At 35.8% G+C, this 25,264-nt stretch overlaps 1 protein-coding gene across 1 annotated transcript in view; it reads right to left on the reverse strand.

Moving 5' to 3' along the window:
• OTOGL (otogelin like) overlaps positions 1 to 25,264 on the reverse strand; it is a 130,330-nt gene that overhangs the window by 27,332 nt on the left and 77,734 nt on the right. Inside the window, exons 30-42 of the mRNA XM_032346910.1 lie at positions 24,302 to 24,458; positions 23,656 to 23,682; positions 18,854 to 19,021; positions 16,630 to 16,908; positions 14,373 to 14,490; positions 9,636 to 9,715; positions 9,253 to 9,294; positions 6,862 to 6,938; positions 3,388 to 3,565; positions 2,973 to 3,115; positions 2,713 to 2,736; positions 2,526 to 2,618; positions 180 to 369 (exon numbers count right to left, since the gene is read on the reverse strand). Of these exons, the coding sequence (XP_032202801.1) occupies positions 180 to 369; positions 2,526 to 2,618; positions 2,713 to 2,736; positions 2,973 to 3,115; positions 3,388 to 3,565; positions 6,862 to 6,938; positions 9,253 to 9,294; positions 9,636 to 9,715; positions 14,373 to 14,490; positions 16,630 to 16,908; positions 18,854 to 19,021; positions 23,656 to 23,682; positions 24,302 to 24,458 (1,576 nt within the window). The remainder of the gene's footprint in view (positions 1 to 179; positions 370 to 2,525; positions 2,619 to 2,712; positions 2,737 to 2,972; positions 3,116 to 3,387; positions 3,566 to 6,861; positions 6,939 to 9,252; positions 9,295 to 9,635; positions 9,716 to 14,372; positions 14,491 to 16,629; positions 16,909 to 18,853; positions 19,022 to 23,655; positions 23,683 to 24,301; positions 24,459 to 25,264) is intronic.

A 25,264-nucleotide genomic window follows, 5' to 3' on the forward strand; every position in this document is an offset into this window, starting at 1 on the left:
AATTGAAATGTTACTTCTTGCTTCTTAGCCCATTTATTGGGATGAAATAGTATTCACAGGGGAACTGAGAGTTAACATCACACCTCAAATATGAAAAGTGGGGCATCAGGGGCCATTGGTGTAATGTGAACAGGAAAAAAAAAATGAAAAGAAATTAAGATTTGAAGAGCAATGCTCACCACAGAGTCCTTCTGTGTAAGATGACAAGTTAAATTGAAAGCCAAAATGAATGTCTATGATCCCTGTAAGGTGAGCCCACTTTATGATTAGTCCAGCTGGAGTCGTAATCACATACATGGTACCAGAATCTTCTATGGATAGTTCTTGATTTGTAAAGGGCAGAGGCACAACAATGGAATCCACTTCTACCTAAAATGACACAATAAGTTTACAAATGTTAGACAAATTTTTATGTTTCAATATACACACATTAGAAGTAGAATTCAGGGGGCGCCTGGGTGGCTCAGTGGGTTAAACCTCTGCCTTCAGCTCAGGTCATGATCTCAGGGTCCTAGGATCGAGCCCTGCATCGGGCTCTCAGTGGGGAGCCCGCTTCTGCCTCTCTCTCTGCCTGCGTCTCTGCCTACTTGTGGTCTGTGTCTGTCAAATAGATAAATAAATTCTTAAAAAAAAAAAAAAGAAGTAGAATTCAGATGTTTCCATTTCTTCTTGTTGAATATAAACTATTTCCTAAGTTTTTAAAAATTTATTTCTCTGCTGCTGCTACAGCTTCTCACAACTTCTAGTTCTTTTATTATTCCTTTGTTGTATCTTTCTATATTCAGTATTTGTTCTAAACTTGTTGCCCCTTATTTTCTTCAAAACTTAACTTTCGTCTGTGTTACCTATGCCTTTCTGTCCGTTTCCCTTAATACATGTTGATTACAAGATTATCTACTAATATGAACCTAAGATAATAGAGTTATTTTTAGGATGTTTTCTTTAATCTAGGTCCTTTCTTTGATCTTCGAAATCACCGTTCAACTATAATGTTCTTCATAATCATTTGTCAATCTTGGTAAAGATTAAGTTTCCCTGCAATTCTATTTCCTAGTCTTGAATGCGATACTAGGCTCTGTGTTTTTAAAACGTACTCTTGGTAATACAAATGTAGGCAATCCAAGCATTATATTTAGAAAAACACTGTTTTAAACAATGAAAAAGACAGAGAACCTTTCTGGGTCATATCTCACCAACCATCCAGTTTCTCATCTTTATATCTTCCTCATACTGCCATCTGCAGGCTGAAATAGTCTTACTGCTGCCTGGTTAATTTCCACTTTGTTTTAAGATTTCTCTTAGGTGTCACCTCCTCTAAAAACACCTATTTGACCATCCTATGAACTGCATTAGGTGACCTGTTTCTGCGATATATTAGTCAAACTCTATCACTATACCTCCTATTGCTTTCTAATTGGCAGACAATTACATTTAAGTACCTCCCATACAGCTACAAGTTACTTGAGACGAGGATCTTCTTGTTTTATCACACAAACTCTCAATAAATGATTCTTAAAGAGTTAGTTCTTAACTGAATACATGACCAGAGATGAATCAGTTGAAACCATAAATAAGCCCTTTGGCCCAAATGCTCACTAATAGCACTGACCAGATGTAAGTTTAAATTTATTTCCCTCATTTTCTGTCAATGAATCAACTGATTGAATCAGAAGTATATACAAATGCTATCATCTAAACAATTCCCCCATTCATATATTTTACTTTACTTAAAATAAAGCTTTCTAACACCTTAATATATTTTAGGCTCATTTTCATATTGTTTCCAGTCTAGAATATTTGGCCTGTGCTACAAAAGACAGAATTATTCCTAGAAAGTGTTTAGCATCTGTCATTTTAGCAAAATCTTTACACGTCATTTTCTTACATTTTTGAGAGAACCATATAAGTGAAATACCCAGTTTATAACTTACCCTTCTCTAGTAAACACATATTCCTTGGGATAAAGGTTTTTCTCTATTAAACCAAATGGCTTTTTTCGATCTTTTTATAAAACATCCCTCTTCTTCAGTTTATTTCAGTCATTAAATATTTCTTCCTTTTTTTCTTATTTTAGCTATCACATATTCATTGAAAAATTAACCCATCAGCACTTTGAAACTATTTTTTTCTCGGTGGTCAGCATTCTGGTATTCTTAACTACGAGGTTTTTCAACCTTGTGATCCCTCATTTTTTACATCATTTCTACCTTGTTTAATTTAAAACACTAATGTTCACTCTGGAACTTGGGCACTCACATTACCTAAAAGGGATTTCATGTCTTTGACATGGCTTTTATAGCTAACCTCACAAGGGGAGAAATATTTGCAACACGTGGTACATTATGGAAGGAGAAATATAATATTAAGAAGCACAATTTTTTACTGTCCATGAAATGAATGATTAAACACAATAATAATGAAACTCCACTGATATATTTAATTTTCCCTGCTTTTGGAAATAAACGTGTTTAATATAATTTCTTAATTTTCTCCAATGTGAGGCTCTCTTAACTTTGAGTTCTTACCTTTCTTGCTGCCCGATTAACAAGTATTTTATGCATAGATGTTGTCAAATTTAACTTCTTAAAACAAAGTCCATACATTCTTCCAGAGGGTGTCTTAATTTGAAAAAAAAAATTAAAACTTTATGGAGCAAAACAAAACTTTAGCAATGAAGAGAAGGAATTTATGAAACACTTTACAAATACTCACTAGCTTTTTAAGTGAATTTCCATTCTGAAAAAAAATGTATAAAAAACACTTTAAAAATATATTATTTGACTTCTTAAAAACATTATTCAAATTAATATTACATGCCTCTAAATATATTCACATGAAACATTTTTTTAAGTACTAGAAGATAAATCTCAGTGAGTTCTTGAGCCCTCTCTTGCTCTGACAATATCTAACATTGCAGTGTACATCAGCTACAGATTTATGAAGAAATGACACGAGAATGAATTATGACCTACCTGATTCATGGAACATTTTTCAATATGAGCAACGATAATTTCCCCAGGAATTCTTACTAAGATATAAGAAGCCATACTATACAATGCTGCATTGTTTCCGTCAAATGTAATAATGCTCAGCTCTGACAACATGGAACACCGACCTAAAAAACATGGTAGAGAATGGATTTGGTCTATTCACTATTTGTATTTGTACTAATGATAACTCCTTTAAAACACACACACACACTTTTAAATTAGTGTTAATACATTTGACAAGGAGCAACTCTAAAAGTTGCATACTGGGAAATAAAATCCTAAATTAAACGGAGAAAGTTCAGCAATAACTGGGTGTGATGAGCGAGGTGATCAGCTCAAAAAAAATAGTTTCCTCCTGATTGGAAAACTGCCTGCCATGTAAGAAATGCAAACTTACAAGGACATTCCCACTCAGGGCAGCAGATATCGCTGTTCACTTGCACGGGCCTTCCCCGGAAACCACAGTCGGGCATTTCCAAGTCCTTTGGGCAATTGAGGGACCAGTTGTACAACTGCCATTCCATATTAAGACATATATATTGGCTACAATTATAAACAGGATCAAATTGTTGAGGCTGTTAATAAAAAAGAAAATTAGTTTTCTTTTTCCTCTTTTCAACAAATGTTTCCAATTAATTTTTTAATTGCCCAATCCCATTACCCATAGTATATATTTCCTAAATATAAAAGCTTTTGAGAGATCATTTAAATTTCAGTACAATTTTTATTGGTGTATTCTCTCTAAAATACTCAGTTTGAACTTAATTTAAGCTTTACCTTCATACTGATTTGATATCAGAATTGCCTATGTACTCAGACATCTGAGCACATTGAAATCTTGTTCTAAATTGTCTTCATTAGTGTTTACAAACAGACCTATACAGTACAGGTCAGGCTTTCATATGTTTTATAAAGCTAATGTATCATTATAACTTCTGTTAATGTCAGTTTAAAAAAACTATTACTTAACGCTATATATATTTCATTAAACATTCATATGTGAGATCAGTTTAATAGCCTCTGGATAAAATCATTATAAGTTAATTCTTTTTTAAGATTTTATTTATTTATTTGACACAGAGAGAGAGATCACAAGTAGGCAGAGAGGCAGGCAGAGAGAGAGAGAGGAAAGCAGGCTCCCTGCTAAGCAGAGAGCCTGTTGCGGGGCTTGATCCCAGGACCCTGAGATCATGACCTGAGCCGAAGGCAGAGGCTCAACCCACTGAGCCACCCAGGCGCCCCAAAATCATTATAAGTTAATTTTTATATATAGCTTTTTAATTTAAACAAATTAAAAAATCAGTGGTAGATTTTCTAAAATATATAAATTTTATTATATTTAAGTCATAGTAATAATTACAGCAATGATCAAATATTTATGTCACATATTATGTTCAAGACATTATTCTAATAACACATTTCACTCCCCCAACGATAGCCTTCTGAGGTAGGTACTATTATTTTTTTCCTCTTTTATAGATGGGGAAATCAGGAGGATGAAGGTCAAAGTAACTTGCCCAAGATCCCATACTAGTAGGTGGAAGAGTTAGAATTTAAGTTCAGGGATTGTTACTCTGGAATCTGTGACCTTGGCCACTACTCTATACTGCATCTCAGGGGATGGGGAAGAAAATCTAACATCTATTTAGCATCTGTTATATGCCGTACACTAACAGTAGCTTATTTCATTTGCTTCTCCATAAACTTTATGAGTTGAGTTTCTATCATTCCAATATTAAATATGATCAAAATTAAGGATAAGAGAGGTTAAATACTTCTCAAAATAGACTATTAGGTGAGCACTCCCAAATTTGAGAGCCAAAGGGAGGCAAATAGTCAAGTCTGATTTTCTAAAATTTTCTGGGTGTGGTTGTATCACCTCCCAGTATTGACGCTCTGCTTTCTGGGAAAATGAAAGCAGTTAGACAAAAACTAGAGTCCCTACAACATCTAAACACCTAAAACAATCTCTACCTGAAACTATTTTAACAAGGTCACCAATGAACTCTACGTTGCCAAATCCAACGATCAGTTTTCAGACCTACCCTTACTTGACCTCCTAACGTATTTAACACAGGACTCCATCTTCCTTAGTGTTTTCTTTCCCTAGCTTCTAGACCACCTACGATCTCCTCCATTTTTTCCTATTTCACTATCCTTTGCTCGTTTGTTGTCATATCTTCCTCCTTCCCCTCTTCTCTATCTGCTCCCACTCCCTTTGTGATTTCATCCCATCACTGAGAAGTTCCAAAATTGAATTCAGCTTGACCTCTGCTCTAAGCTCTATTTATGTCTACCAGAACTGCACATCTGCACCTTTCTGATGTCTAGGAACAATCTCAGTCTTCACATGGCAAAACTCAATTTTATCCTTTAATTGCTGAAGGAAAAGATCTTAGAATCCTTGATGCTTTTGTTTTACTCACACCCCACATCTAATCTTTCAGCAAATTCTGTGCCCTCTATGTTCAAAATACACTCTGAGCCCAGGAATTTCTCACCATCCTCACTGCTCTCCCCAGGTCCATGCCACCATCATCTCTGCCTAAATTCTCACAATAGCCTCCTAACTGGTTCTGTTGTCTGTTTGCACCCTATTCTCAACATAACAGCTAAAATGATCCTATAACAAATCAGATTGTGTAATCGCTCTGCTCAGAAATAGCCACTGTCTTCCTATGTCTTTTAAAATAAAAGCCACAGTCTTTACAATCATCTACAAGGCCTTAAATAATCTAATTTATTTCTTATCTTATTGCTTACTAGCTTAATGGCCTCCTTAATATTCTTTTAAAATGTCAGGTATATTTTTACCTCTGGGCCTTTGCACTTGCTGGTCCCTCTGCCTGGAACCCTGTTTCCTGGTTTCCACAGCTATTCCCACTGCCTTAGTTCTCTGCAGGGATCCATTTCTGAACTTCTTCAGATTGTTTACTCTGAAGTTACTTTATCTGGGAGGATTTTCTGAGCATGTCATTGAAAACAGATTTATTTTTCTTTGAGCAGCACCTTCTAACATTCTATAATTTAGTAACTTATTTTGCTTACTGGCTATCTTAGAGCCTCCAATAGAATATGAACTCCATAAAGGCATGAATTTTTGCTTGCTTTTATATTGCTTTATTTATAGTACTTAGATAATGCCTGGCCAAAAATGGTGTTAAATAAATATTGGTGGAATGAATAGTTGGCTTATCAAACAAGTAGCACGTTGGAAGCAAGAAGACGACCAAGTGTTCAAGTCTCAGCCAAGACAACTACAAGCTCTGGGGTCCAATGAGCTGAACTTTTTTTGCTTGCCAATGTGTATCTTTGTTTTCTGGCATAGTGCCTGGCATATAATAGCTGCTTAATAAATATTTTTGAATTCCCATCTTACAGAGCAGCCCACATTAGTTAACTTTTTATTAAAGTATCACACTTAAGACCTCATTTGAGGAGCTCAGTCAGTTAGCTCCTGCTTCGGGCTCAGGTCATGAGCTCAGGGTCCTGGGATCAAGCCCTCTTCTGGGCTCCCTGCTCAGTGGGGAGTCGCTACTCCCCACTCCTCATGTTCATCTCTCTCTCTCTCAAATAAATAAATAAAATCTTAAGGAAGAAGAAAAAGATTTCATCTGAATTTTGTTTTTTAGTGTGACCAGAATCTAATCAGTAGGACATGTCTAAACCACGTGAGAAAATACAGTAGTTTGTCCCTCTAAGAGGGCACCAAAAAATTGCTAAAATGTAATGCATATTTCTTATTATCTCTTGGCAAAGAGAGACTACAGAACATAGCAAGATAAGTTTAATAGCATTTGGATAGTGATACACAAACTTGAACAGATGTTATGAGGAATTCCAGTAACTGGACTAGATCACCCAGCCATACCTCACATTCCAAACCTGTCGTTGTGGGAGTTAGCATGTCCAATACAGTGAAGTCTGATGGAGTAATCATTTCTGGACCTATTAGAAATGAAGATATCCTTTCCATTAGTGGAATGGTACCTATCATATAAGGAATTTGCATGCAGTAGAAAGTGTGCTAAGGAGCTTTATACAGATAATTTCATTTATTCGTTGCAAGAACTCCGTAAAGTAGGTAACAACACTCTTATCATTTTACAGATAAGGAAATGAAGGTATAGACAGGTAAGCTAGGAAGGGTAAGGGCCAGAATTCAAACTTGGGATTCTTATTCCAAATCTCAGATTTTTAACCACCATTCTATAAACTTCTTCACCGTCTTGATGGTGTCAACACAATTGTCTGAACAGGTAAAAATATCAGTATCACTGAAGAGTGCTCAGGAGTTACAAATTCTATTGCCTTTTAAAAATAAGTAGTGAAGCTAATTTATTTCGCTTGGTGAATTTCTAGAATGTTTTCCTTGCAGGCAGAATGGATGGGGCTTTGAGTCCCATGTGGACCACCAGTGGGGGTGCAATGAAGAAGGGATCCATAGACAGGGAAGATGTGATTGGTAAACACATGTGTAAGGCACCTTCAAAATCTATTGTTAGGACTCAAGTCATCTCTAAAATAGTCAAAGTCTGAAGGACCACAGAAGAGCCAAAATGAATGGTCGAAATTTTGTCTAGCTATAATTGGTACCCACTGTTGAGTTGATATTGCCCAAAAATGACTGTATTCATTTCTTGTTGCTATTGTAACAAATTATTACAAATTTCATGGCTTAAAATATCACCAATTTATTATCTTGTGGTCCTGGAAATCAAAGTCCTAAAAATCAAGGTATCAGCAGGGCTGCATTCCTTCTAGAGGCTCCAAGGAAGAATCTGTTTCCTTCCCTTTTCCGACTCTTTGAATTACCCGACTACTTTGGCTTATGGTCCCATTTTCCATCTTCAAAGCCATTGAATTATATCTTCAAATTTCTCTCCTTCCCCTTCTCTGATTCTGTCATCCTGTCACCTTCTCTGACTCTAGCACTCCTGCCACTCTCTTATCAGGGCCCTTGTTATTATACTGGAAACACATGGATTAATATAGGATAATTTCCCCATTTCAAGACTCTTAACTTATTCACATTTGCAAAGTCCCTTTGCATGTAAGATCATATTCACAAATTCTTGAGATTAAGAGATCAACATCTTTGGAGGGCCATAGTTCAGTCTATCACAATGATAGAAGAGAAAACTTACTTTTTCAGTGAAATAAATTCTCTAAGTAACCTTAATTTTGTGCTTATTTTATCATTTCTAATTTAAGAATAAAGAACAACAAAATTCTCATTCCTTGGTCCTAGGAGCAGTATTCATGTTCTAGAAGATTACATCTTCTAGAAAATATGAAACAATACAAACCTAAATATTTTTATTGTTATCATCATAATCATTTAAGCCATAGAAGAGGAAATAAAGTTCTAGTCCAAAATAAACACAGAGTCATGGAAAATTCTAATGACTTACAAGGATTAAATGTATGCCAAGTGGTTAGTCCAGTGCTTGGCAGGTGCTAAATATTTGATAATTGGGAGCCAGGAAGAATAGTAGGAATAGTAATAGTTATTGAGAGGTTTATGTATGTCGACGGTACTTCAATTTTTAAAATTTTGTTTATTTAGATAATTGATTCAGAACATTTTTATTTTTAAAATCTCTTGGAATGGATTCTGAAAGCCATAACCCTTACATAAGGTCACAACACCTACCTGCCTTTTTAAGTAGATAATTTAATTAGAAATACAGTGAAGCTATGATAATATAACAAAAAAAAATAGAATAAGTATCTGAACTTTTCTAAAGTATAACCTCCGGAAAAATAATACATTTGTCAAGCTTACTGTTAACAGATTTATCAAACTCTTTCCTATGCCAAATTTCCTAGAGAGGGAGAGAGTGAGGTATGAGCCAGAATGTCCACTCCAGAGGCTGGGACAGAACAAAAATGGAAGTGCCAAAGGATGACTTCATTTGCATGAGCCTCTCTTCAGAGTCTACTTAACAACTGCGAATATTTATGCACGATTTAGCGACACCCAAATTCTAAGTTTAAAATGTGAGGGAAGTCCTTGTTATCTGTACTACCGAAATAGAGGAAGCAGTAAACCAAATGATGAAGCTGTTCAGAAAACCTGGCATGCTGAGCCAGTGAACAGCTACGGAACGCAACAAAGTGACTGCTGGGTTTTCAAGCCAATGGGTAATACTGATGTCAGTTAGCCGTTATTAAGTGTGCTAAGACTTAAGTTACATAATGCTAATCTCAGGGTCTCAAATGGTAACAATAGCTGTAAACATGGGTAGAGACGGCTTACCTGGTGGCACTAATGCAGGTTCTGTGGGAATCAGAGGTATGCCTACAAAAAAACAAAAACAAAAAATGAAAACAAAAAACAAAAAGCACAAAGATACACTTCCTTAATCTGCTGTGCTTAAAATGAGGTCCATATATACTTCCAAAAGGATCTTTAGCTTTCAGAAAAATGTTTTGGGGGAGAAAACACAGGAGGGGTGTCAGAGGGAAGATTTATATGTTTTAGAAGTAAAAACAACAAAAAAAAGTGGAAAGGATATTAAAGAAGAATCTTATAAAAGTCTGTTGTCTAAAACTTCTGTTTATAACCACTTGCCATCAGTAGAGAAAAAAACACTTATGTGTTTCATTTTTCAGAATAAATTAGGAACATTTCCCACTTACAGTCTCCTGGATAAACGCATTTGAGGGTGACCTCATCAAGGATCATATTTTTAGGACAGTAGGGCAAGCATCCTTCAACCCTTTACATAAAAAAAAAAGTGAAAAAAGTTTAGAATAAAAAAAAATACTGTATTTAATATATGCAATAAACACATATTCTTCCTGAAAGTCTTCTACTCTGTTTGCCAAGCAGTAAGGAGTGCTCCATTTGTTGTATTCCATCATACTTCATTTTATGAAATCCCAATTCCTAAGGGATGATAAATAGGTATCATTCATGATTAATGAAGAATCTGAACACAGAATTTTCAAAGCATATGCTTGTGTTTGGAACACACTAAAGCCATGCTCTATAAATCACTGGAAATGCAGAAGAATCATTTATTGTGATTTTAATCTGTATTTGTTGTTCTTTCCACTCTTACATTCCTCCAAATCTCAGTTGATAGAGATGCTTTTTAAATATCCTTGCCTTAAAGACACTGGCACAACAAAAGAGACATTCAGTGGCTCTCCCTGAGTACTATTAAGTCCTAAATCATTGAAAAGGTATTAGGACTCTCCAGGTGGAACAGATGGAGGTAGAACATGGTTGCTGTTCTTCTAGAACAGGGAGGGGAGGAGCAGAAGGGGTGGTTCTCAAGACCCCAAAAGTTTGGCAGTGCCCTGGGAGGATATGATTGTATATAAGTCTATGGATATTGGATTGCAAATTCCAGGATGTTCGGTTTTCTTAAGGATCTCCACTTCCCATGCATGGCACGGAAGCAAAGCAGGGGTCCCAAATTTGAAGGCGCTATGGCTTGAATGTCTTGGGACAAAGACAAGAGTGGTCATCTGGAATGCTTTTATCTAAGGGAATGAAGTCAATATAAGAAGTGAGGTTACATTTTCTTTCTTGTCTAATTGATGCTCAGAGTCCAATTTGTTCTAATTCAAAGAAAATAAATGCAATCTTTTGTGTATAACCAATTGGATTCATACATGCTAGAGAGAATAAACACAAATGTTATTTTTTTTAAAGATTTTATTTATTTGTCAGAGAGAGAGCGAGCAAGAGCGAGCATAGGGGGTCAGAGGGAGAAGCAGGCTCCCCACGGAGCAAGAAGCCCGATGCGGGACTCGATCCCAGGACGCCGGGACCACGACCCGAGCCGAAGGCAGCTGCCCAACCAACTGAGCCACCCAGGCGTCCCCACAAATGTTTTTATAAAAAGCCTTGCTTATCTGACTTTCAAATACACTAGAAGTTAGTAATAACATTTTAAATATTTTTAGACATTTCCGGTTTTAGACATTTCCAATATCTGTAGAGAATCTGAATTAAAAATACTCAAAGCCTCTTTCCAGTTCAAGATGAAAATGAACCTGACATTAGGAGTAAGTATTGCCACCAGAGGGCACTAGTTGACGGAAAGAAATCCAGGCAACACTTTAAAAAAAAAAACCACAAAAAAACAAGGAAAGCTAATTTCTCTTCTAACATGAGACACATTTAGCCATCTCTTGGATACCTCTCTCACAGATTATTTTTTTTACATAAATAGCTTAGTTTATGTGACCAATTGTTTATTTTATAAAATGAATTTGAATAATAAAACTTCAACTGGTGTATGATATTCCTAGTCTATTCTAAATTTCATCAAACAAAACACAAAAATTAAAGTTACTATATGGATGGAAAGACTAGGGACAGTAGGTTATCATTAAATTAAATAAACATCAATTTTTTGTGCAACTCAATTACTTCATGATTGTTTTATGCAAGTCAAAACCAAAGCCACTTAAAATATTTTGCAAAAATCAGTAACTTATTCCTTTAAAACGCCTTCATAGTTGCACACAGCAGATTCTTCTTTATTTTGTCACACAACTGATCATCTTTTCAACTTCTGACTGATAAATAAATGCCTCAGATGTAGACCATTTCTTATAATAGGTATATTACATAAGGGAAAAACTGTATTTACATATGGGCTCTATGGTATGCTAGTTGGCATCTTTTCTCATAGAAGTTCTCGTTTCCACTAGATATTTTTGTTTTTAACACTTGCTATGTGCCAGAAACTGCAAAAATCTAGAAGGAGGATGGTGGTTCTGTGGGGGACTTGGAGAGGGGAGCAGAGGTGTGTTAAAGCCCCAGCTCCAGGGCGGCTTGGTGGCTCAGCTGGTTAAGTAACTGCCTTCGGCTCAGCTCATGATCCTGGAGTCCCAGGATCGAGTCCTGCATCAGGCTCCCTGCACAGGGAGTCTGCTTCTCCCTCTGACCGTTTGCCCTCCCATGATCTCTCTCAAATAAGTAAATAAAATCTTAAAAAAAAAAAAAAAAAAAAAAAAAAAAAAAAGCCCCAGATCTGTACTTGAGTCTTCCTCAGGAGAAATAATTAGGCATCTCAGTGCAGGGCAGAGGGAGAAGCTGAAGGAAGACAGAGATGAGAAAGCTTGGGAGAGGCAAAGTTTCATCCTGAATCTCTTCTCTGAATCCTAACCGAAAGTTTTAGAATAAGCTACAGACCAAACTACGGAAGCACTGAGCATCTGGGTTCAGCTGCCTAGGAGATCGGTTATAACACAAGAAATAATACGCTAATTCAAACTATAGCTCATTTCCTCCCCTGTGCCTGGGTGGGCAATGCTCTGCCCTCTGTCTCCCTTCCTTGCCCCAGTGCCTCAACTCATTGTGCCCCCCTTCCCTGTTGTGTCCCTTCCTCCTGAGGGCTACCAGAAGAGGCAGGAAGTAGGTGTATGAACGTGAGAGGTCCAAGTGAATGCTGGCCATGTCTCCTTTTTATACAGAATTAGCTGTTCTTATTTTTAAGAAAATAGAGGGATGCCTGGGAGGTTAAGATGGTTAAGTATCTTCTGCCTTCAGTTCAGGTCATGATCTCCAGGTCCTGGGATCGAGCCCTACTTCGGGCTCCCAGCTCAGCAGAGAATCTGCTCTTCCTCTCCCTTTGCCCCTCCCCCACTTTTGCACACTCCTTCTCTCAAATTAATAAATAAAATCTTTTTAAAAAAAGAGAGAGAAAGAAATAGAAATAGAAATACTTCCTTCTCTCTGCTCCCATGGCACTTCATACCCAGTAGAGGTTCAATTCCTGGCCCGAGTGTCTAGAAACTGTCATAGAGAGCAAATTGTGTCACCTCCCTGTGCCTCTTTATCCCCCCCGACAGTGGGGATAAAGAGATGACCCAATTCACAGCACTCGGCATCGTGTGAGTCACTCTACAAAGACTACAGTGTGTTAGTTGTTTTCATTATTGCTTCAGCCCTCTTTCCACTGTATTATCATTATTGGGTTTTGTTTCTGTCCTCTTCCTAAAGACTGGAAAGAAGTGCTGTGTCTCATTCATTCACGTGCCCAGAACCTTTTGTAGACCCAGTGTCTATCACAGAAATGAAGCTCATAGAGGCCTCATGTAAAATGATCCTTTAAAAAATATTCCCTCCTATTATTGTTCATTTCTTTGTTCTCCTTTACAGCAAAACTCCTTAAAAAAAGAAGAAAAAGAAGAAGCTGTTTATACTCTGTCTCTGTTTTGGCTCTTCATATTCTCTGTTTTGCCAAATCTAATGAACAATTTTGTTCTCAAATTTGATATCCTCAAAACTAAATTCCTGACTTTTCCTACAGATTGCTCCCCTACCGTGCTCCCTACCTCAATAGACGGCAACTAAGTCACCCCATTAAGTGGAAACATCTAATATTTGAGCAATTTTTACTACAAAAATGGTAATTTCAAATGGTTCTACCTAAAAATTGCTGATGCCTAACCTTGAATCTAACTCCTTTAACTCTCATGATTAATATTAAATCTGTAAAACCCATGGCCCTAAGTTGAAAATATATGCAGAATCTTCACACTTTTCACAACTTTCAGGGCTAGCAACCTAGTCAAATCCCTTTCACATCTTATCTGAATTACTGACCAGTTCTGCCCTTGTCCTCCGCCTTCCCAATAGTCAGTACAACAGCCAGAGGAAACTTTTTAAACATAAATCAAACCGTGTCACTTCTCTGTCCAAAATATACCAGAACATTGCTCAGAGGAAAAAACAAAGTCCCCACAATGGACCACAAGGCCCTATGTGATTTGCACACCACCATGACTCTCCAGTTTCATCTCCTACTTCTTTTAGTTTTGTTCACTTTGTCCCAACTAACTGACTTCCTTGTTTGTCTTCACACATACCAGATATATTCCCACCCCAGGACCTTTGCACTGTTCTCAGATCATTCCCCAGACATTTACATAGCCAATTCCCTTCCTTCCTTTACATCTCTGACCACACACTACCTTGTTCATGTGTTTTTCTCTGACCACTCTATGTTAATTAGCAAAGACACACATGCCTTACGCTGTCTCCCTTACTTTCCTTTCTGTTTCTGCACAACAACTATCTCCATCTAACAATAGACTGTATTACACATTTATGTTTCCACTGGCTTATTCTCTGCTTTAACCCAACAAAGTGTAAGCAGCATGACGGGAGATACTTTGTTTCATTCAGTACTACATCCATATCAGCTAGAATTCCTGCCACATCGCATCCGCTCAATAACTACTGCTTGAATACAAGGAAATGAATTCTTTATGAAGTATAGAACACATACAAATGAGTCTTGAGAATGGTCTTTTACTTTTAAAATTCTAAAAAAAAAAAAAAAAAAGTCCATTGAGAGAAGAATGTGCTAGTGCTGGAAGTTGTGCATTGAATGGTTAAACATGACTTACGGTGGGAGAAATTTACACGCTTGCGCCTCAGGGTCACTGCATGTTTTAAAGCAGGGAGTGGCACAAGGTTCGTATCTCCATTCACACATCCTCCGGTAGGGCACTGCTGCCTGTATTTCTGGAGAAAGAAGAAAGTCTAGATTGCACATATTTTTAATGTACAGCTTGAAATATAATGATTTATGATAGCAACCCTTCTAGGGTTTGACCCCTCCTTGACCATAATGTTGTAGAAAAGACAGAGCTAGGGAAAAAGACATGGCAATAACTTGGTGATCAGAATATTACATGGTTGGGCGCCTGGGTGGCTCAGTGGGTTGAGCATCTGCCTTCTGCTCAGGTCATGATCTCAGGGTCCTGGGATCGAGTCCCGCATTGGGCTCTCTGCTCGGCAAAGAGCCTGCTTCCTCCTCTCTCTCTCTCTCTGCCTGCCTCTCTGCCTACTTGTGATCTTTCTCTGTCAAATAAATAAATTCTTAAAAATATATATATATTACATGGTTAGGTTGAATATTTAAATGTTAGTCCACCTTCCAAAGATTCTTAAAACCCAGCAGTTGGAGAAAACAATGAAAAATTCAAAATCTTTTCCCTTTATGTTCACTGGGTTCTAATGATCTACATGTCATAATACTGAACACTTGTTTGGAATTTTACTTTTTGCAAAGTAATTTTTGTCCATTATTCTATTTTATCCTAGAAAGCCTATTGAATATTATTTTCATTTTATAAATGAAAAAAAAATGAGGCTCAGAGGAGCCAAATGACTTGCCAAGTTCAAACAATTAGGAAAATGGCAAGACCAAAGACATGTTTCCTGACATCAAACCTAGGGAGAGCATTCCATCCTTGTTCTCACAGAACTTAGAGCATTACCTTGTACATGGTAAGAATTATCTGATGACAAAAACAAATGAATGGGCTTTAAAAATACATGCTTACAGTTATAAAACCTCCCTTGATTGAAGAGTTTCCTTTTACAAATTCTGCTAGTACTCTCTCTTATCACAACATAGAACAGTCTTTCTGTAGCAGTCCAAAATTATATCTGGAGAAGAGAGCTCCATAAAGGAGAAAATTCATGGTAGGTGTTATGTTTCTCAGATTCTGGATACAGAATGGAATCCTAAAGTATGGATAGGAAAATAAAACTTTTTGGAAGGCATCTGTGCATCTAAAGATTAGCATGGTCATTAGATCTGGGTCACTGGAATTGTGAGTCCTGACAGAGGATTGGTTCTAAGACTAGAGTAGATCCCAAGAACTTCCTAGTTTTAAGAACTCCACAATGATCAGTTTCTGAGATTCTAATGATGCCATTGGCAACAGTTGTCTAAAACTTAGGTGGGGCCACTGGGTCTGAGTCTAAGTAGACTGGAGGGGAAACAGAGTCTCATAACATTCAACTTTTAAGTAAAGTCAAGTAAAAACATCATATCTGCTCTATAGAATGTAGTATAGACATATCAGTGACTTTTTCTCATGAGTGCAGGAACCCTTTTTAATAGGCAAAAATTTGAAGCTCATCTGAATTCCTCAAATCCAAAGACTATTGAGGTTTGCAGAAATTTATCAACAACAGAAAAGGCAAATGAATGAATGAAACAAATGATATGTTAAAATGAAGTAATTTGTTTGGGAGATCCAAGGTATGTGTTAAGCTCCTAGATTTTGAAAAAACATCAGATGAGGAAGTGAAGATTCCTCTCTGAAATTCAGAAAATTCAACAGCTATAAAACTGTAAGGATTTCTAGAAATAAAACCAGGCTTCTACTGAACCAGGGAAATCTTCCAGAAGTCAATGGAACCAGATACCTACCTTACTATTCAAAAGACAGAGATAAACGTGCTGCCTTTATCATTAAGAATCAGGATATTGAGAAGCTGCCTTCTAGGAAAGAAAAAGTACAAGCAGTAGACCCAAGAGATGCAAGGAAGCTTGCATCTTCCAAAGTCCAGATAGCCCTAAAAGTAATAACTGGGACCATAAATAAAAGTAACAGTATTTAAGGCTGTTCTAAACTATCTGCCAATTAATTTATGTGACATAATAATAACTCTATAAAGTAGGTATTATTATTTCCCCCATTCTAATTTCACATAAACCAAAGACAAAGAGGTTAAGAAACTTACTCATTCAAGGTCATACCAGTTAGTCTACTTAGACTCGTTTACAAATGACTTAAAAATTTTTGATATTTTGCCATAAGGTAAATTATCTATTGATTCTCCTTTTGAAGATCTCAGAAACCATACCTTCTATGCTGAAGCTACTTGAATGTTTGAATTCTTCAGAATCATCATATTTTGAGGCTTTGACACTAAAATCTGTGAGGATGATAAAAAAGCCTTTTTTGCTGTATAACTCAAACGCACTGTAACCAGGAATCCAGAGCCCCTGATGGTGGAAAAATGTGGCTCTTCGATGGAAGGCTGAATTTGCCTGCCACAGTTTCAAACTGAGAGTGTCATCATCGTGGACATAGAGAAAGTAGTTTGGCCTTTCGGCAGACTCCAAGGAAACAAGTGCCAATGCTGTAAAACATAGAGCAGCATGTTTGATTTCCGCCTGGGTGGGAGATCATCAGCATCAGCACTGTAAAATGTATTTGCAAAGACAGAATTGCACAACTGCCATATATAATGAAGACCATCTCTAAGATTTCAGAGATGAATTCTAATATCTTTAAAAAGAAAATTAATATTTTAATGTAATGTATTGTTAGCTCAAAAACTCAAAAAGATCAGTCTTTGCTGAGTTCTATTTTTTAAATAATTTCTCGTGTCCCTCAGGGGACAAAAGAAATACCAACTTAGGACCCCAGCACATGCAATTTCATACAAGGAACTGAATGACTGATTGAACACATATTTGTATTTGCAAGCTTTAACATTTTCAAATGCACAGACTCTCCAAAGAGCTAAATTGGATGATCTAAAAGAATAGGAAACAGATCAATTTAGGCATGTCATTGCATTACAATATAACTGGGCTCTTAATGGGTAAATAATCTTGCAAGTGATTTTGCGGCATTAAGAAAAAACTATTTGCTCAACATTATTGTCTATTTCCCAATAGATGGTCAAAGGGCTAATGAACAATTATAAAACATTTGAGAAATGTCATCCTGTTTTGTTAAATGCTTGAAAAAGTTTTCCTCATATTTGTAAAACCCATGATATAAGAGTTTTTTTTTAATAGAGTTTAGGTTTAATTTCTTAGACCTTAATTTTTTAGGTTTTAATTTAAATCCGTTAGGATATTTTTTATTAAAACATCGCTTAATATAAATCATAAAATGAAGAGCTCGCTCAAATCCAATGTATAATTCCAAAGGCATTGATTATATCTTAAAACTTGCAAGTCCTTCTGTTGAGCCCTGGAGGATGCAAAGAAGAATAAAAGAAATCTTTTTCAGAGGAAAAGTATGGAACAAACACATAAATCGGAACTTCAGACTGTGATAGGGATTTTTCATAGATTAAAAAGAACTAAAGTTTTTTTTTTTTTTTCTTGAATTTGCTGCTGCTTTATTTTTTTTTTTATTTTTATTTTTTTTTTATTTCCAGCATAACAGTATTCATTATTTTTGCACCACACCCCGTGCTCCATGCAATCCGTGCCCTCTATAATACCCACCACCTGGTACCCCAACCTCCCACCCCCCGTCCCTTCAAAACCCTCAGATTGTTTTTCAGAGTCCATAGTCTCTCATGGTTCACCTCCCCTTCCAATTTCCCCCAACTCCCTTCTCCACTCTAAGTCCCCATGTCCTCCATGCTATTTGTTATGCTCCACAAATAAGTGAAACCATATAAGAAGAATACAATTCATTCTAACTAGAAAATCACGAGATTCTCAAAATAGATTAAAAAAATTAAGTCTGATTCACTTAATAAATATTTTCTAAGCTCATATAACACCTCATGAGTGATTCTAAGTAGGGCACCAACGTAGTATAGTATAGCACCAATGTAGCCTGATTATCTCCAGTCAGAAGGGGACACTAACCACTAGTTAGAACAGGTGCCAAGTGAATAGGACCAGTATAGATCTGCAGATGGAAATCAGTAAATGTGGGACCAGGTACCAGGAAAGACAAGACCATAAAGGACAAAAGACTTTCTAGACTCTGATTTATTTTCTTAATATTTAACTACTTTGATATCAAATCAAAATTTCAAATCAAGTCTATAATGGTTACTATGAAAATTTAAGTTATGCTTTATTTAGGACCAAAAATTCAGTCAAATATTTTCAATTCTAATGTATGTATGCTAAAAGATAAACAAAGAAAAGATTTTATATACAAAAGAGATAATTGGTTCGTGTACCAGTCTCTTATTTTATACCCTTTAGGACACCTAAAAAAATGCCTTAAATGTATTAGATCCCCAACTAATAGCTACTACATGAATAAATGAAAAACAATGTAAATGGAAAATGAAATTCCTATTTTCAATTGGAAATTATACTTACATGATGCCTTCTCTTTAAAAAGGCCTGGAGTGATCATAAAATTAAAAAATAAATTGCCATGAATACTACTCCTTGGCAAAGAGAAAATGCTTCTACTGGTCATATTGGCCCCCAGAACAAGGCCACTCTGTCCATAACTTGCCAGCATGTATGGCCCTTCTCCAAGCCCTAGTTAAATGCAGATAAGAGAATTATAAATTGCCATAGGAGTTTTACAAGTATAAGTTGGCATTGGAGTTTTACATTTCAAGCTGACATTTCAATGGGATAGATGTTAATAACAAAGAAATACCACAAAAATTATTGTGCACTTAAGTATTTATCTTTGATACAATAAGTGAACTATTTTTAAAAAATAACATACTATAACAAATTGGAATATATAAATCATATTTAGATTATGTAAATTAAAACATATATATTTCATATATATATATATATTTACATGTATCTATAAGTTAAAACAGTGCTCCTTAGAAGATTGATTCAAGCTTTCTGGATCTCCGTTTTTCTCACCTAGGTGAAAAAGTTTGTGTAGGTAACTCTCCACTTTAATATTGCATGATTTGAACCTATTCTCAATAAACATAAATTTATCTCTATCTATGGCCAGGGATTTTGAAAGTCTTCTAAAAAATCATCTCTCTCTAACAGGTTACATTGCATGAAAACAGAAGTCACAGACGTGATCTACGATATTTTCTGTTTGGAGAATTACTGACAGTGAGGCATGTCTATAAAAAAGAAAATCAGACGAAGCTCAACAAAGATGTCCAAAGTATTTTCACTTATGCTATTGCTTCTCATGCACTTAACTAGCTCCATATAAAATGGAAAACATTTACTGTAGTAAAAACCTTATTAGTATAGAGACAAACTCGAAACTCAACCAGAATAACTTTTCTGCAAACCTTATCTTATGAATTATAGGTAAGTTCATGATATTCAAAAAAATGATGAGTTAGGTTTTGTGATAATAAATTCAGTTTACCTCCAGCCTAATCTCCATGCCAGTCTAATCTTCGTGATTAATATAACTGAGAGACTATAAAACTTTGAAGTTTCTTCTGAATCATCAAAATTAGGTTACATAATTATCACCCGTATGCTTGGCATAGTTGTGTGTATATTTTCTATGATATAGGTTATGTAAAATATTAATATGTATGTGGCAAGTGCTATCATAAAAGATCAATCCAGTTGCTGTCAGTGAATTTCTCATTCCTTCTTTCCTCTAATTTTTATCTCAAGAACAATTTCCTCACCAAGCCCACTCTAAAGATGGAGGAGAGAAAAATATCTAAAGAAATCAGAGGGTTATGATTTTTTTTTTCTCTTTCAGGACTGAAGATCAGGTTTGGGGGAAGGGAGAAATTAGACTGGAGTCAAAAGTCTTTGAAGCAAAAAGGGGACCAAGAACCAAAATTTCCTTCATGAAGACCTAGAGAGGAGGCAAGGACTCAGGATAAGTTATCTTCAAGTGTTGACTCCTCCACGGACTGTAGACACCTCACCAATGAGCACTTGGGGACCCTTACAAGCTGTGAGAGAAAGAGTTTTACCAGGAATTTGAACAACTTGAGTAGAGATGGAGACTTGAAGACAATTGCTCCCACCAAGATGGAACTGAGCAGATACAGTGGAGAACCTCTTCATGAGCCCACAGCATGGCCTCCCCATTGCTCTGACAAATACACACAAGAGCCCAAATCTACAAGAACCAAAGAAAGCTCTATCGTTAGTCTCCACTATTTGCTGGCTCACTTTCTAAGAAGGATAAGAGCAACATATACTTCCCAGATAGAAATGTATTTCATTTTATAAATACGTTCGTTTGTACAAATAGGTAAAAAATGTATAAATTAGATAAGTATGTAAATCACAATGAGATATAATTCAAAATGAAGAAGACATATAAAACTACAACTTGAGGGACTGAAGCACCCTCATGGACATTCGATATAAGAATAAGGGAAACGGGGGTGCCTGGGTGGCTCAGTGGGTTAATCCTCTGCCTTCAGCTCAGGTCTTGATCCCAGGTACCTGGGATTGAGCCCCGCATCGGGTTCTCTGCTCAGTGGGGAGCCTGCTTCCCTTCCCCTGTCTCTATGCTTACTTGTGATCTCTGTCTGTTGAATAAATAAATAAAAATCTTTTTTAAAAAATTTTAAAAAAAGAAGAAGGGAACTGAAATAGACAACCAAACAAAATCTCTCGTCCACAGCATGAGTTCTTTACTAACAGCAACCTGAAGAGATAATTTTCACCTGAAAAATCCATTTGTACAAAAATTGAAAGCTTCCGAATTGTCTCCCAGATGATTGATATCTTGTATTTGGATACTCATGCATTTTCACTAGCAATTAAGACAAAAATCATTGACTTTATCATTAATTTTCTTTAGGGAGAGTATAATTTCACCACCTACTGAAAGTAATCATTTCCTTCAGTGATTATTTAACACAATATTAGGCATATCCTGGCTAATAAAATCACTCTGAGCTTAAAACCTGCACAACAATTTTTAGTGGAATATTGAAGTCCTTGTTCACTGACAGCAATCACAATAATAAAATCTTTGTATTTTTAGCAAATGCCATAAAAATGAATATGAAGATGTCACATATAGCCTTTGCATTAAAGATTGCTGAAATAATATCAACAGCAACCTCTGAATTCTCTTACTTTTTTAAAATTTTCCTCTTATAGAATCACAATTATTTACTTCTGCATTAACTTGAAATATTAATAAGTATCTTGAAAACACAGTGCCTGGTATATACTAAATAAAGGAAGAAATATATCAGTGCTGAATATCCTAAGAAAACTAAGTAGGTTTAAAATATCTATAAAATTAGTGGGGATGAAACCTATTAAAAATATTCATTTAAACAATTTTCTTTTTATAACTAGTATCAACAATCTCAATTCTATATTCCCCTTCAATCATCTATCTTCATTGCATTATGTTTGCAAACTCGTACTCTCCTTGCCCAGTTAATGCTTTTGCCTATTATTTTGATCATAGGAAACAGATTCCCCTGCCACTCCACTGAGTCAATCAGTGTCCCATGGAGGCTAAACGCCCCATGTTCGTCCTCTGAATATTATAGATGACACCAGAGGAAGTGGTTTGAAGAATCCTAGAACACATTAGAAAAAAGAACCATCACTAGTAGTGCAGCAGACTTGTTGAGAGAAAGCAAAATATATCAAGAAGCAAAAGGTAGAAATTCAATATTCACGGAAAATTCTGCTTTGGGATCCAAAGGACGACAGAAGAAATGCCAGAAAGTACAAAGGCACAGATGGAGATTTTTACAGCAGAACTGTGTGAGGCAAGCCTTCTTAAGTGAGGAAGTTACTGGAGCAATTTTTTTCAAACTGATGTCTGTGTACATTGTGTAGAGTGCATGATCACAGTGTGTGGTGATCTTTCTGAGTATGGGGTTCGTTAACCATACTCAGGGCAGTGCAGCATGGAGGTCAAGCTCTTTGGTTCTGAATCAGATTGCTTACAAATCTCAGTTTACTACATTTTTGACCAAGTGACTCTGACCAAGTTATTTTAACCCCTCCGGTCCTCAGATTCCTCCTCTATAAAGTGTTAATAGTAATACCTTACAGGCATATTTTGAAGCTTAAATTACATGATATACATAAAGTAGTTAACAACAAAAGCTATTACTGTTAGGGAATCAGTTTCAATTTCAGCATGACATCCAAAGGATTGATGTAGAATGTGTCTGTGTGTGCGCACACGTACATGCACTCGCGCACACACGTGTGTGTGAACCTCTCAACAGGAGATATTTTTGGTTTATATTTTCTTTAACTACCACTGAATTTTTTTTTTAATGTTGGTTTTTTTTTCTCCATCAAACTTCCATAAATGTAACAGAAACAACCAAAAACTAAAATGTCAATTTTCTTTTTAATCCGTCATCTCTATTTCTCTAAAATTATCTGGCTTTCTTTGGGTATTTATAGCTGACAGATTTCTCCCTAGCTCAGTAAGGCACCAAAAATGCTTTTGATTAGTTGCTTGGGGTTTTTGTAATGGCCCAGTTTCCCTTTAACTATTACTCTAATTTATCCCATCATGAGTCCAGAATTTGTCCAGTCATGGACAAAATGAACACTGAACATTGTCCTGGATCATCTTACTTGTTTGAATTAGGTTTAAGTGGCTACGCCTTCCTCAATAAGCAGGTTTGATAATAAAGCAGGCTCTAATTCTGCCATTATCTGGCATTTTCACTGAGGATGTAATATTCTGTTTCTTCTTATGTCAATTTCTTAGTTTTAGGTAGCGCCTCCTCTTATTACCATTAAATCAATAAATTCTCATTCTGATAATACGTAATTATTTTTGCCTTCAATGATGGCAAAATAAATTCCTTACATGATTATCATCATACTAGTTGATATCTATGACATAATGTTTGACTAATGTTTATATTTATACAAAATGGTAAAAGATAAGCATTTGGTATATGTCTTTCATCCTTTTTGCCTAAAAAATTAGCTATCTCCGCTCATTAATTCATTCATGTCATACAAAAAGCATTTATTGAGGGCCTCCTAAATGCCGAAAACTTAGTTACACACTTTTTATTTTACAGGAAATAAATTTTAACTCAAATACTTAAAAATTTAGATAAATTTTATAAAGTAAAGCTGTTCATTGAGTTATGTACTGAATTATAAACTATTGTTCCCACATTGTTGAAAAACTCTTACTCTGAAAATACATCCCACAGAATGGCTATAGTAATAATCGTTATTGAAATATCACATACCTTCATTGTAATATTCACAGTCAAGAGCTAAAAAAATAAAAGAATAAATATTAAACTCTTTAAAGGTCTAACCCCTTATCTGAAAGTATGCAAAATATTGCCGTATGTTTATCCATGACCAAGTGAAAGAACACAGAATGACATCATTATTTAGGAACTTCCTCTGAGCAAAGAGGATTCTTTAAGAGTGATGTGTTGAAAAATTAAATTTTGTAAGATTATAAGTAGACAAATGTGTCTGCCTACTTAGAAATGGGAACTCAAAGTGTTAAAATCTTTAGATGACTTTCCATCTACATAAGTAAACGAAAAGTTTAAAGACTCAAATCTGTTTCTTATAATCAGAACAGGGAAACTTCACAGCCGTAAGGGGAATGAAGTCATAAACAATTTGAGGGTGGTATACAATTTATAGTTCGAATGTCAACCTGACAACAGTCAAACAGAATAGAAAATTTTACCTTGATGTTTAATTTTATAAACCCTTTAGCTGTACTACAGTTTATCTGCATTGTCAAAGGAATAGAAAGTTTAGTTATCTTAAATTCTGTTTGCATGAATTGCATGGTATTTGTTCTGTGATAGGACAAATTAATCTCTTTATAAGTTTCCAACCTGGTGATGATGTTCTCACTAGGGTACTCACAACAAACAGTGGATGACCTCCAGTGAACAGATACCCCTTCCTGACAACATTTGTATGCGTAAGCTGCCACGCTTGTGCATAAACATTCACAGTCCCCACCAAGATTACAGTTACACGTGTCTTCATGGCAGTTTTTGGCAAAAGAAGTAACATCGATCTGAAAATGAAATGAAAATGAGTTCATTTCAATAAGTACTAACCACAACTGATTCAAATTCAAACTTCTAAAAGAAAACAAACTGGTAGGTTTTCAAAATTTGGTATTATCAACTTAACACTGCCACCTTGAGTTCTCAACGTCTCAAACCTCTATAGGGACTAAAGGAGAAAGGAATTTATTAGGCAAATGTAAAATCAAAGAACCAGCAAAACAGATAATGGGTCTAACAAAAAATGTGATTTCAGTAACTTCAATATAATCATATTTTGATATTTTGTACAATCTCATTGTTTATTAGCATATTCACATGGAATGAAAAGAATGTTCTATCACCAATTGTACTTTTAGTGATTTTTATGAATACCTGAAGCAATTTTCTTAAACTATGGAGGCTTAAAATTATTATGTTGGGAATACATTTAAAAATTTAAATTACTCCATCTTGGCATATGCTTTTAAGACCCTTTTAAATGTGCCACTACTAATAATTTTAAACTACACATTGGGTTGAGGAGAAGATGCCATGCAGCAATGTTCTCTAAATAAAAACAAAATTTTTGGCTTTGACCAATCACTTCTGGCTTTGAGGATGTATTAAAATGCTTCATGAAGTAGAACAGAATATTACAATAAATATGTACAAATGTATGCTGTTAAATAAGACGAATTGAGGGAGAAAGTAAATCAACTAAATGCACCACTTCTACCAACAAACAAACTACCAAATTTCTCTTCCCGACAATGGTTAGATAGTCCACCCAAAAAGCCAACAGCTGGTTAAATTCTTTGTCCCGTTCATCTCA

The sequence above is a fragment of the Mustela erminea genome, chromosome 6, assembly GCF_009829155.1.
Source record: "Mustela erminea isolate mMusErm1 chromosome 6, mMusErm1.Pri, whole genome shotgun sequence".
In the NCBI taxonomy this organism is placed as follows: domain Eukaryota; kingdom Metazoa; phylum Chordata; class Mammalia; order Carnivora; family Mustelidae; genus Mustela; species Mustela erminea.